Genomic DNA, 14,713 nt, shown 5'->3' on the forward strand with positions numbered 1-14,713 from the left:
CGTGATTAATTTTTTTCCAGTTAATCACGTGAGTTAACCGCAACTAATCAACAGCCCTAAAATTAACATAAAGAACACCATTAACATAATCGCAATGTGCCATATCTCACATAGGAAAATAAACAGATTTGCAATTTACCCAGATCTAGCCAAGGTTAAAGGACCACCATCTTGGATTCCCTGAAAAAGCATTTTTAAAAGAAATATTCATCTTTTAAAGCTTCTAATTCAACCACAGTCTCTCCTTTTAGAGCAGTGGCTTCAGGACTCCAAGAGGAATGAGAACAAGGATGGGGAGTGGAGATACCATGAGGAGACCTCAGGGAGCTCCTGGAGGAAGGACAGAAAAAAAAGAAGAACAGAGTACAGGGGACAGTAAAGAGTCTATGTGAAGATCAGAGATGAGAATGCAGAGAGAAAGGTCGAAGATACCATAAGCAGGGTTGGAGACAGGCAGCAGGACTGAAAGATGAAAGATAAAGAAAGGGGATGGTGATTTTCAAAGAAGAGACTTATAAAAAAAAGAGTAGACAAATGGGAATGTGACGGAGATGGACAAAATTAATTAGAGATGGAAGGAAAGAAATAAGACAGGAGAAAAAACTTAGAAAAAAAACAAGAAAAAATTACAACTTTTAGGTTAGTGAATTAAAGATGTCTTTTATTTCATTTCCCTGGCATGTAATTCTAAACTTGGAAAGTGATGGGTAGCTATTCTGAGCACATATATTAATATACACACCCCTCGATTCTATAGTTAAGTAGTGGGAGAAAGAAGCAGAAAATATTCTAAATGTCCCCATGCATGAAACTGGTCTAATATTGAGTTTTCCATTCATTCTTAACAACTTCCTGGCCATCAGAAGTTTAGTCCATATCTCCCCCCGCAAGTCCTTATTAATTAAGTCCTACTACCTCTCCTCTTGTATCCCACCCATGGTTAATTCCTGAGCTAAGTATTTATAGGTAGAGCACAGGTTATTACCAGCCTATACAATTAGATGCAAGAAAGAACATTTTCTCCCTATTATATTCAGGGAACACAAAAGGAAAATTACACACAGGAAAATGACAAAATAATTAGCTAGACAAATAACTACTGTTTCTTCCTATCCTAAGATTAAAGACTTCTTACCAATGGCATCAAATCTCAGGTTATCACCTCAGTGATCTCAAGAATGAGAGAATAAAACAGACATCAGTGCTGACACAGGCTACTCAGGAGTCTCTGCTTTTTTTCCTCTTCTACTCCAGTGAACCAAAGAAGCCATTACCTCTAGTGCGAGTTCTAGACCCCTTCGAGCCACCAAACCACCAACTAAACTTATTTCCATTTTAAAACTACCAAGTCTAGGTAAATCACAGCTGTCAATGTCGCTTGCCACCCGACATTCTTGAGACACGATAAACACACAACCCCATACAGGGGTACTGATTGTTTTCTATCATCTGTAGTATTAAATAGACTTACCATATTAAGAACATTTTGCTCTGTTCTTACATTCGAATGTAGCTTAATAACCTATGAGAAGACAGACATGTTTATTTTTTTACATAGGTTCTACACACAACAGCTGCAGTGCCTAAATAAAAAAACCTCTGTGCTGGCTCTAGAGTCTTCTGTCCTGATATTTTGCTTCCTTGGGAGCACAGCTTAACTGAAGCTGTAATGAAAAGGACTTTCCCAGAAATGTCCTCCAACACCTTTTCAAGTGCTCAGAATGGTGGGTGTATTAGTTTCCCTGTTTTTTCGACTGAGTTTGACAGAGGGCAGGGAAAACTCTACATATTCCCTGCCCCCTTTACTTCCATTTCGCCTTCCTCAGAATCCCTCAACAAAATACACAAGAGATGCTTATTTTCAGAGAATCTGCTGCAGTCAAAAAGGTGTGTGTGTGTTGAAGGGTGTCAGCATGCAGGTAACATGCAGATGGCCCTAGCCTCCTTTGGATCACAGGGAATACAGTGAGTTTGGAGACCAAATTTCTACTCATTCGACAGTGTGCACACACATGTCCCCTCCAGAAAAATTTGGGAAAACTCAGAGGAGGAAAATTCTGCAAAGATTCCATCAATCAAGGTCCCTTCCCATTACTCAAATTTCTATAAGGGGGCAAAATCAGGCCCTTGGTTTTATAAACCTGGGTTTGAAAAGTAGACTCACCGCATTAGACATCTGTGCATAATATCACTTTACAACAGACACACAAAGATTAAGTTTGTAGTTCCTTCAGGAGGACGTGCTCAGATGAGTAAAAGACTTAAAAAATATCATTGGATTATGAAGCACACCAGAAAAGTATGGATTTTAAAAGTTTCTGCATATATTAGAGCATTTTTAAAATCCTGAAAAGGATATCACTGTTCTATATTTTCTCTTTGGTAGTCATCTACTATAGAAATACCTAAAGAGTTTAATTCAGATATTGACTCAATTATTTACTGTTTTAATACCTTGAACATGTAGTGAATATAGATAATTAATACAGCAAATGCCCCACAAGTGGTACAGCTAACAAAAATCAGAAGAATGGCCATAAATGCACTTCTTGGTGTCATCAACTTGCTGTCTTTAGGAAGTCCAGAGGGTCTACAATGACAAAATTACTATCTGTTAGAGTTCTGAGACAAAAATCCACAATTACATAGAAAGGACAAAGTTTCTAGTTCATGAATAACTTAAATCAATTACGTAATAAGTTAGGAAGTAGCTATTGCTTACCTTCTCAGAGGTCCATAAGAAAGTTTAGAACATTGTTAACCAATCAAATCACATGCAAATTACGATGCCTGAAATACTCTTCAGCTGTCAGTTTGTTACCTCATACTTCCATTTCTTCAAGAATGTCAGGTATTTGAGTTAATAAATTCATGGCCTTTTAAGTGTCTGAGACTATACGTAATAAATAATTTATAATCTGACTTCTTGTATTCATGAAAACCAAGTTTTTTAAAACACTGGCCTAGGTTTTGCATCAATCATTAAATCTTCATGTTTACCTTAGGAGAAGCCAATAACTGGGAATAACTGGCTAAACTGTAGTCCTGCGGAAAAGGATCTGGGAGTTATAGTGGATCATGAATTGAATATGAACCAACAAGAAGATTTAATTGTGAAAAAGCACTGAAATAGATTTCAAGGGAGGTTCTGGAATCCTGTCAGTGGAGTTTTAAAAAACAGGTTAGACAAACACCTGTTAAGGATGATCTAGATATACTTGGCCCTGCCTCAATGCAAGGGCTGTACTAGATGACCTCTCGAGGTCCCTTCCAGTCCAATACATTTCTATCTGCTTATTATTATTATTGTACTAGATCAATACACAATGGTGCTTTCTATTAGCAGTGTGAATAAAATGTAGTGTCACATGACAGTACAGAACCCATAACAGAGTGCTAAAAAACATTCACTTTGTGACACATTTTTCCTCAAATAGAGATTATTCCTGCTCAAAGTCTCAGAAAGACAGGAGCAGATATCCCGATTCTTTGGACATTCAGTTGATGTTACTAAGAGTCAAGAATTAGTTTTTGAGATTACAAAAACCAGCTGAAGGGAGGTATTTCAGCAACAAAATGAGTGGAAAAACGAAAATCCTAATGAAAAGTATGTAGAATGAAAAGTTCTTTGTGGCAATAAAATGGGCATTCTGATGCTAAAAATATTTCAAAATAGTAACTTTAGAACAGAAACTGAAAATAGAAACAAAAGCTATCTGGGCTGACTAAGAGGTGTGAAATGATGTACAACTGAACACATTGTGCTAACTGGTAAAACTGGATGTTGGTGAAGCAGCACAATGATTTTCTGAGGATCAAAAGAAGATGCTAGATATCAACAGGTCATCTTGAACTTTGAGATACCAGCTGAAGTTAGGACTCATGCTGTTATTTCCTAATAAGAAAAATGTTTGGTCTGAGTGGAACTGAGGCACAGAATGGGTGAAAAAAGGAAAGAATTCAACAACTTAAATGTTAGCAATGACCAGAAAGACAGCAAACAGGTTAGTTCTTAAAAATAAATAAATAAATAAATAAATAAATAGAGACAGACATTCTATTATGTAAGACGTAAACATGAGACAAGGACATGATTGAATGGAAGAAACATCAACCGAGAAAGTTTTCCAATTGAACCAAGGTAGTCTGACATGGAAGATGTGCAGTATGGATTCTGATCAGGAGGACAGATATAGTATTCACAATGTGCAAACAGGTTTGTATTCTGGAAGAGACAGAGGAGGAACCTGAACAGCATCTGAAGTCTATTGGGGGAGTGGAGGAAAGATGCCCAAACGGACAGGAATTTCAAACAGGAGGAGCCAAGACAACTAGAGATCATGGATTGGATGGCTGTGTTGGAGGATTAAGATGATAGGGCTTCTACACTTTTCTCCAAGTAGCTGCACTCTGACCAAGGGGACATTTATCATTTTTACTTTGTGCCATAATGCACCCATTAGAGTCATCCAAGACATCATACTTTTTTCAAAACATCCATTAAAATAACATTGGTCCTAGTGGTCTAGAAACTACCCATTCAACTCCATGTGGGCAAAAATTATAATCTAAAAAGGAAAGGAGTCTGTAAAATATGGACTGCTCCAAATGAAAAGGTTTAGATCCAAATACTGAAAACAGCTACACAGGGACTCTGGCTGACACTATTTAAGAAAGAATTCTACAGAACGGCCACGACACACAAATCCCCTACTCCTAGCCTTAGCACACCACTTAAGTATAGACACTGAGGACAACGCAGCCACTCTCAGTTGCCTTCTAGGGATTCATGGAAAAATATAGTTATTCACAAACCTCAGGACTAGACTCCTCCAGGCTTTAATAAATAAATAAATAAATAAATAAATATCAGCAAAACTCTGAATGAAATCTATTGATTTACTGGCAGCCAGTGCAAACTGTGGAGCATGGGTATTAAATTTCTTTACCCTACCCTGAGTGTTCTCAGGGTTAGCATGCAGTCACGTTGTTCAGTCAAGACAGAACAAGAATTGGGCACCTATAAGAGAAATCTATTCATAGCAGGATTTTAATAAAAATATCCTCAAACTGAAAACTTACAGCTTTATCACTTAAGCTAAATTCTATGAGCTTTCAGCAGTGATAAGAGTATCTCGGTTGAAATGTGACAGATTGTGTGTGCACTGTATGTATTATTGCCACCTACTTGATGGAATGTCAAAAGTACAAATGTGTAGAAAAGGCTCATCTGGTGGATCTATGTGAATACAGCCAAACTATTAAAATATGATTAAATACATAATCCAATTTGGCTAATTTAGTGTTCTGTTCTTTCAAAAAGTCTTTTTAGGCTTCTTATATCTTAATAGTCTGTACATATAAATAAAAATTGAACGTTAAAGTATTTTCAGACATACCTGTAAAATACATGTTTTCTGTACACGGAAATGTGTGTCTGTACAATTCTTATTGTATGAGTCCTCAGTGTTCTGTAATTCAGGGTATCAGACACTAATAACAGAATGTGAGTTTATGGCTTCCCCTGGGCAAGGGTGCATGTTGTGCTGCCCTGGAGCAGTCTGGGAAGGAGTTCTGCCCAGTTTTCCCAAATCAAAAAGGCAATATAGGTAGCCAGCGCAAGAAAGAGGGCACCTTAATGTCCCATTACCTGGGGGTGTACTACAGGCCACAATCCGGCCCTTTATATTGCTTTATATTGCTTGTATTTGGTGTTGGCAAATCCTGATGATCAATAAAAAGAAGTTTATTGTAACTGTATTGTAGGATCTCATCCACCCAAGTATTCCCAATCTTACAACTGTTAGGTTTCTCTGATTTACTTATTATCGTTACAGTCATCGAAAGGAAGATAAGTATTATGCTGTTTTACCTTGTCAAAGATAACCACAATGAAGACAAGAGCCTTAGAGATGAAGAGAAGAGTATGCCACCCCAGTAGGCAATTCCTGTCCCAAAAAGAAATAGAATCAGGGACACAAGGGGGTCCCACATATCCTGCTTATTCAGTAAAATAGCATCCAACTCTGGCAAAAACAATACATTCCATATATCTTTAAACCAGTTAAACCTGCCAAAATATGAAAGAAATATTAGTTGTCTTTTCTGGTCACTGTTTCAACAAAATACACATAATTATTCCTGACTCTACAACCTTTTAATCAGATCAGTATCACATGGCAAAGGATCACAAAGAAAATAAAAGAATACTACTTTGTTTTTTAAAAAAAATGTATAAATAAAACTTCTACACTTTGGAAACTGCTACACAAAATTAAAACAAGTAACAGAAAATAACCTACCCCAATAGAAATTTAACAACATTCACAATAGGGTCCACTTTGTAGGGTTTGGCTGCTCTAGACAGTGCAAGAACAAAATCTGAACATTGGCCTAGAAAAAAAAATGATAAAGACACAATTCATACCTTGCCACAAGGTTCTAAACAAAAGCTCAAAACCAGAAAGTGAAATTAAACACAAAGCTTCAAAAGTGAAAATAAGAATGATAACATACTAAGACTATTACTGTACAATAGCAAGGCTCTTGTTCAAAATCCTTATCAATCAGTTGATTGCTCAGAAACAGATGGCCTGGGACAACAGTTTTAGATAGACAGACACGATAAAAAAGTTTTTAAGCGATACGAACATCACCTGATCTTGAATAAAGATGCTTTTAGTGACAAGAGATTACCAGTTTCCTGCACACATTTCAGTTTATTTTTAACTCTTTCAAAATAAGTTCTACCCCATAACTATTTTTTTTCTTAAACTTCTGACAAGGGCAGAATGTCGCTAGAGGAGGACACTAATGGGGAAAAACACTGTGCTCCTTTTTGTTTGTTTGATATCATGGCCCAACTCTTAAAAGAAGATTAATATGATCGTAAACCACAAGAAAAACTACAGTGATGTTTCTCTATGAGGAGAATATTAATATGGTGGTTTCTAAATTCATAATGTATGAAAATATGATTACTATACCAAAAAAAAAAAAAAGTGTGGCTAACCAATCTTTTTACACAATGTTACCTGTTGAAATTAAGGCGCTTAACTGTCCTCCATATGCAAGAAGCATATTAGAAATAACATACACAGGAAGGGAACCACCATGAAACCTTATTACCTAGAAAACAAGGATGTTATACAGTTAACTTGAGCATGCCAAAAAGGATTAAAAGATTAACGTGAGTTATCCCATGGAACAAGAGTGAAACTGTTTTTATGAGGTTCAGGTTCTGCTCTCCCCTTGATGTGTATGCATCAGTAACTCCCATTAGCAATAAAAGTTATACTTGATAAACATCCACGAACCATATTCCTGAATTGCCACCTGATTGTGTTTGGTTTTAGAAATAAAATACCAAATAACATGCGTTTCTGATTTTGCAGTCAGGATAAGCGTGGAAGGAATAACGTTGCATCTGAATCATGTTTCACTGATGAAATCCAATATATTTAACAACAAAACTTAGAAATCAGTTTGAGGTAATCACTTGTCTGCAATGCCAGTAAGTTTGTAGCCAAGGAGCTTTTCAAATCACAGTTTTAGACATTAGTTAGAATTGGTACAGAAACGTAAAAATACTTATAACAAGTGACAGAGAGGAAATAACTGTGAGCAAAACTGACAGTTCTGACTGTTTAGTGAACATTTTATTCCTTTTTCATTAACAGAATCAGAATTTAGTAAAAAACTAGGATAACAGGAGAGTCTAACTCAAAGACACCATTTAACTATCCAATAAACCAGTATTTCATGACACAAATCTGTTTTATTTTGCCAAATCTGTGTAACCGATGTCATAAAATGCCAGCTAATAATTTTTTTAAATGTACACTGTAATATAGAGACGCCTTCTGGGAGGCTAGAAAAGTGGAAATATTTTAGACTGATGTATACATTTTGGAGATGCTTGTGAACAGTATTCCTAGTTACCAGTACTTTGGTACTATGAAGCTTCAGATGGCCTGTCTATTTCTACTGATTCTAGCATGGAAATGCATCCTTCCTGTACTGCAAAGTCTGCCAAAGAAACAGATGACGACTCTAATTAGAGTATTTTTTGCCATTAGAATAAGCTATGTTCACCACCAAGCAACATTTCCATGTCTGAAATGGAACAAAATAAATACCTGGAGGCAAGGTGAACAACACCTACAGCAGCACCCTTTTCAGAGGTTTAAGTCTAAATATGTGATCGAGGACTGGCACAATTGAGTCTTACCCCTCACTTGGAGCTGAGGAATTTCTGCTTACATGGGAAGTCCATCATTAGCAAGTGCCAGTGATCTGTAGTGCAAGATTTTTCTTGTTCAGTGCTCCATTATGCTATTAAGACACAGCCCATCGCTGGGTCCTGCACAGGTGCACTGTCCCAACAGGTGCTCCTGGAGGCATTGTGCCTGACTCAAGTACAAACACCTCTGGAAGCTTCAGAAAGGTTTGGCTGCTAGTCTACATTTTAACCTCATCTACATTAGCCTCTTCCTTATAAAGTCTCCCACAGTTGCTAACACCATTTGAAGTCTAACAGTGGGAACTTTAGCATAGACAAGATTCTGATGTTAACTAGCTCAAGTTTAAAACACCACTTAACTTCACCTAAAGATTTTTGTGCATAAATGGAAGTCAGGGAGTGAGAGAAAAACTTGAGTTATAGCTCAAGCTGGCAATGCAGTAGAGACAAGCCCTTAATGTTTATCATTTGTTGTATTTTTGCCTACTGATTTTATAAAGCTGGGTGTTAAGTGGGATGGAGGAAGAAGGAAAATGACCCACGCTAGTGCTAAACACACATTGTTAATAATAAAAAGTGTGTTAAGTGTAACATGTCACAGTTCTTACTGATATATGAACAGTTTATATACTGCACGCTAACTGGTTCAATTTAGCTTGTTGAAAAACCTTGTAGTCACAGCTAATCAAATTACCAATTCTATTATTAACCATTAACTATTATTAAAAATTTAAAGTGTTCGTTTTTAGTACAACTTGCCATGACAGAATCAGTGTAAAATATGTTAGAACCCATCCATACAAAAAAAAAAAAAATCTACACAGATCTGAGGAAAGCTAGAATACTTTTTATAATTCTTTAAAAATTTAGGGCAACATCTATCCTGGTAGGTCGTCTTGCCGAGTAAAAGTACTTTAACATTGGATGGTATCTTACGGTCACAGGCACACTCTATCTTGACAAAATCCAAGAAGGGCATAGCAAAACAGCTCTTTTTAAAATAGCGTATACATATTTAAAAGAAAAAAAATACCCAAACACTATTTTTGGCAGAACTTCGGGTTCCACACATCACTCTTTTGAAATATTGCTTTTATAGTCCACATAAATTTTCTCAGATACAGGGAAGACTTTCTTCAATCAAGACACAGTACTCAAGAATGTCACATGTGTTTTCATTTACATTTGGCATTAACCAAGAGGGCTAACCAGAGACTTACTCTAGTGATACACAAAACAAAATTAAACTTTAAAAGGGTTTCCTTACTTGTCCAAGAACTTGTGAGAATGAGGTCTTGATGGTTACCTAATTGAACACACACATTAAAAAGAACTTTAATATTTTGTTGTACATTACTGTCAAGTGATGAACCTTTTGAATAATGCTAAGCACAAAAAATAGAAAATTAACACTATATTTCACATTTTGGCTTTCTGAAAGAAAAAAAATTCCTCTGTATCAGCAGCAGATCGGTAGTTGAAATGTACATCATACCACCCTCACCCAGGGAAAGCTCAAGTAATATTTTAAAAGGTTTTATTTGTTTGAAGACATCAGCCCAGCTTTCAATAGCCCTTCACCTGCTCCAAACTACTTTTAACTGCACTATGTAAATAAAAAGTGATTGAGAATATTAAACACCTTTAGATTTGATGAGGAAGAAAAAAACATTAATTGTTAATTCCTCAAAATGTGCAGATAGAGAGACGAATTATATATGCTAAAGAAAATAAATCATGTTACTTACTTCATATTGACAATCTACAGATGAATAAATATTTAATACCGCAACAGTGCTGTCATTTTCAGGTTGTGCAATGTGCAGTTTTGCAGAAATCTCAGTAAAAGATGGAACTCTGAAATGAAAATGATTAGTAAATGCTCTAGTTATAATCAAAAGATACAGAAATATTTTAGCGTGTTCAATACAAGTGGCTGCAAAACACTAGCAACACAGAAAAGCATCACAGCAAAGACCAGCCTGATGGCATAGTGGTGAGTATTTATACGATCAAGAAGAACATCAATCCAAGTCTCTTTTTCTCTGAGCTGGCATGGGCCAGGGTATTAAAGGAAGACTTCAAGCTCAATCCCCTAGGGGAGGAGGCCTCAGAACACTCCTAAGTGAGCTACGTAAGTGATGGGCTCTGATTGACTCAAAAAATTCAATCCTGTCCTCAGCAAGTAAACTGTCGATTGGGGCTTGAGCCTTCAAGAGCTGAGGAGGATGAATATGTGGGAAAAAAGGGAAAATGAGAATCTTCAGAGCTCTGAAATGAACAGGGAAGACTATTTTCAAAACATTAAATCTAACTGTAACCTGCAATGTATTACAATTAATCCTATTTCAAACCCATTTTATGTTCTAACCTCAAACCCAACAAGCTCTTGATGTTGGCCAGAGCAGCTGGTTATTTATGAAAGCCATTAGAATAAATTGTAGATACTATTTTAAAAATGTACTCGCCTAAGAGAGCATAAAAGTATAATTGTCATTAGGTTATTGCTAACCATTAAATACAGTATGAATTTTGGAACTTGTTTTATATGTAAGAATGAAAGAATCAATGAAAGAATATTTCTTCAAAGCACCATAAGCATTACCATTGTGCATGTCAGATAAATAAATGGACTGTTACACCTGATGTTCAGGGACTGACTTCCCCAGTCTGAAATAATTGGCTGCACTTCTCCTCCTGCAAATACTGGAGGCAGTTCAAACTTGTTCATGTCTTTTCTGCTATTACCCCCTATGTACTTCCAAACCTCCATGGATAACACTAGGCCTAGATGCTTGCCCCGCTCTGTCCCTTTTGTTCACCTCTAGCAGCACAAAGAGGGAACGTGGCCCTTTTTTTCCCTGTTGAGAATTCCTGTGGCATGGAGGAGTCCCCAGGGACCGATAGCCCGGGTAACAAGCTTCTATGCAACCTCCTCCACATAGCCATGGGACATGGAGTCTGTCAGGGTACAGAGGAGCATGCTACACCCCAGCTGGAAGCTAGCATAGGTTAAAGAACCTCCCAGGTCATAATCAACTCTGATGCCTGTCCCCAATTACACCAAGTAGAACTTTGACGCAGCAGAGTATCTCTAGACCTAAATTCTTTTTACTAGAGTAAATATAATCTAACAGAAATATCTTATTCAGTTGTGTTAACTACATACATAAGCCCTGAAGAAGCCATCAGAAAGATACCTAAAGGAATAGTTAATAGGGAGAAATACAGGGGGGGGAAGTTTTTTCCATTTCTAAAAATGAGTAATATTAATCTAATTTGGAAGCACTGCTAGAAGCATACTTCCAAAGGGTGCTTCTGTGTAGTGCTTTAAAGGGTGTTGACCAGATAGCTGCTTAAAGATTTCCTTTGTGATGGCTGTCATCTTTTCTATTCAGGATGCCACCCCATGGCACATTTTCTGTGGGCTCTCATCCCTTCTGGCTTCTGTTATGCTATGATACAGCACTTGATCCACTTAGTTATGGAGAATTTGGATTCCTCCAAGACCAGGTACGTAGGCTGGTGGTAAAAGAACACCAATGACATTTTCCAGAACTGATCAGTTCTACTCACGTATATTTTAAACGGAGCTTCACGTACCTACTGTGTGCCATGCTGCTCCTTTAGGGCCCTAAGGCTTCCAGTAAAAATGAAGGAAGAATGAATTCCTATGATACGGAAGGAATGACTCAGACACGCAACCCCCACCCTCATTTGTCCTTAAGGAAAATGCAGTAAGGCTTGTGCCCTCCAAGAACAAAATTTCTGAGACTCTTCTTGCCAACGTGACCGCAACCAAGAAGCAAACTTTATGGAAACAAGAGGCCTAGCTCCCAGGATTTCAGCTGAAATACTACTTGGGTCAGGGACAATTCTATGTTGTCCATCTGCTCTCCCCTTCACGTGGCTTGCCCTCACACCCTAGAAAGATATTTGCCCTGGCTTAAAGCTTGGTCTTCCTCTTCACCACATTCATCTCCATGGACTAAAAGAGTATCTTGGAGGGGAAAGGAACCATTCAAGCTTCTATGGCTCAGGGTTATCATGGAAAATGAAGAACTGAATTTTCTTCTGGCTTTTTTCCTCTCTGGGTATTGACCGTTTTAGTTCAGATTTTCCTTCTGGAGGATTTGTGACAGCGCTCATTTTTAGGAAATGAGTCTCCTCCTTGTCTGGTGTTCTGTTTTAGGCTTTATCTCAGAGTTCTGAGCCCTGGTACTCACACCTCATCCTCTTATACAGTTGGAAAGGAAATACAGAAATACAGTTGGAAAGGAATGAGAAGAACGTCCAAGAGAGCCCAGATCTTCCTCTTAGGCAGAAGGAGAGGATGAAATTGCATATGCAGGAGAACTACATGTGCTTTAAGTGGATAATTGTGTCATTTGGTAAGATGCCAAATGACTCAATTATCCACTTAAAGCACATGCAATTGAACCTTGAAACTTTTCCCTTTAGAAGTGGTTCAGAACCAAGACTTTGGGACATTTTAGATTTACTACTGAAGAGCTGTCAATCAGTGAGGAGGGTCCAGTTTGCTGAGTCCCAAGGGCTGAATAGGACTAACTGATCAATGCCAGAGGACAGAGAGAGAGCAGAAATCCAGATACACCATAACAAGCTGTCCAGACTCCCAAGTCCCCACCCCTACAAAGTGAAGGTCAGCATCCCTTCTACAGCTTCTGGGATGTCTTCCTGCACAGATATAACATCTCTTGAACTTCAGATTGCTGCAGGTCCTGTCTACACTGATGGGAGAGGACGGAGCACATACAGAGAAATAACAGCACTGGAAATGTTGGTCCCTTAAGGGAGAGGAGTAAAGATTTTGCTTGTTGCTCCCCCTAAGTCAGCTTTACAAGCAAAAATTTGCAATGTATAAGGGGAGAGTGCTGAACTACTCATCTGTCTTCACTGGTGGACTTAGGGAATCTGACGCAAGAGGTGCAGCCAAACCCCTGAATCTCACGGACAGGTCTGAACTATCTCTGGTATTTAGAGGAAGAGAGAGGCAGCCGAAATGTCTCAGACAGAGAGAAATCTAATTCCAGAACGATTACTCTTTTACCGTGTCTGGGATGTAAACTCTGCTTTGAAAGATAGCAAGAAAAAACAGAATCTCAAAACACCTTACTTAGAGACAGTTATTGAGTCTTCATGTGACCATGGTACATGGAGTCTGTAAACACTCGTTTTCCTTCCTAGAAAGGAATCGAAGTAAAAATGAATTATGAAACATTATTGTATGAGATTAAAATTACTGTAGTTCATTCACAGGTCAATGCAATGGATAACATGACTATTGGATTATTTCTACATTTCAAATATCTCCAACAACTGTTACAATTTGCACTTTTAAAACTCACTACTGATACTTTGAAAAACAAGATTAAATGGAGAATATAGACTACAGGTGAGTCGCATCATACGCACATTTAACTTACGCAAATTCAACTATATGCGCTTGGCAAAAAAAACCCAACAAGATACCTGTAAATAGTGCGGGCGATTCCACCCACCATTACACTCAATGAGCGTATGCCCCAGAGTGAGCATGAGATGGGAGACATGAATCTGCTGTTCCCTCAGTTGGTCTTAGTTCCTGCATGCCTCTCACAGTGTGAGCATCTTGCCACGCTGAGTGTTATTCGTGTTTAAAGATACATATTTTTCATACAACATGGCCCCTAAACGCAAGCCAACTACTTCATCTGGCGCTCAACCAAAGAAACAGCAATCTGTTGCAACGTTGGAGGAAAAACTGGCTGTGTTGGACTTATTGAGAGACGGTATGTCGGTCTCCAATGTGGCGCGTAAATATGGCCGCAACCAATCTAGCACCTGTGCCATCAAGATTCGAGAAAGAGAAATTCGTCAAGCCGTGGCATCAAGCGCTCCAATAACTGCTACGGTGACGAGCCAGGTGCATGATAAGACTTTAATGAACGCTGAAAAGGCATTAAACTTATGGCTGGAAGACATGAACCGTAAATGTGTGCCTATTGATGGCAAGACGTTGCGAGAAAAGACTCTTAGCCTCTATGCACTGTTCAAACCTCCCGCCGAAGAGGAACAGCCTTCTGATGAGAAGGAATTCAAAGCCAGCCAAGGTTGGCTTAACAGTTTTAGGAACCGCTTCAACCTCAAAAACGTGCAGACTACTGGTAAAGCTGCATCTGCCAATGAAGAGGCAGCAAAAGCCTACCCCGAACAATTAAAGAAAATCATAGAAGAAAAGGGCTATCTTCCGGAACAAGTTTTTAATGCTGATGAGACTGGGCTCTTCTGGAAAAAAAAATGCCCAACTGCACTTACATTTCGAAATCAGAAAGACAAGCCCCTGGCTTCAAAGCAGCTAAAGACCGTGTGACTGTGTTGTTTTGTGGCAATGCGGCTGGGCATTTAATAAAGCCGGGCTTGCTCTACAGAGCTGCAAATCCCCGTGCCCTAAAAGGCAAGAACAAAAAT

General features: G+C 38.2%; 1 protein-coding gene across 6 annotated transcripts in view; it reads right to left on the bottom strand.

Annotated features, from left to right (window-relative positions):
- The window catches only part of PGAP1 (post-GPI attachment to proteins inositol deacylase 1), a 66,953-nt gene that overhangs the window by 12,566 nt on the left and 39,674 nt on the right, over positions 1 to 14,713 (bottom strand). For 5 of the 6 annotated variants that reach the window (XM_027833980.3, XM_043525216.1, XM_027833978.3 and 2 more), the window contains 8 exons: positions 13,380 to 13,446; positions 9,991 to 10,099; positions 9,510 to 9,548; positions 7,035 to 7,128; positions 6,303 to 6,393; positions 5,873 to 6,070; positions 2,455 to 2,590; positions 1,472 to 1,522 (listed from right to left, as the gene is read on the bottom strand). In XM_027833980.3, coding sequence (XP_027689781.2) covers positions 1,472 to 1,522; positions 2,455 to 2,590; positions 5,873 to 6,070; positions 6,303 to 6,393; positions 7,035 to 7,128; positions 9,510 to 9,548; positions 9,991 to 10,099; positions 13,380 to 13,446 — 785 coding nt within the window. The remainder of the gene's footprint in view (positions 1 to 1,471; positions 1,523 to 2,454; positions 2,591 to 5,872; positions 6,071 to 6,302; positions 6,394 to 7,034; positions 7,129 to 9,509; positions 9,549 to 9,990; positions 10,100 to 13,379; positions 13,447 to 14,713) is intronic. The other variant, XM_043525217.1, reaches the window with a different exon arrangement.

The sequence above is a fragment of the Chelonia mydas genome, chromosome 11, assembly GCF_015237465.2.
Source record: "Chelonia mydas isolate rCheMyd1 chromosome 11, rCheMyd1.pri.v2, whole genome shotgun sequence".
NCBI classification, from domain to species: domain Eukaryota; kingdom Metazoa; phylum Chordata; order Testudines; family Cheloniidae; genus Chelonia; species Chelonia mydas.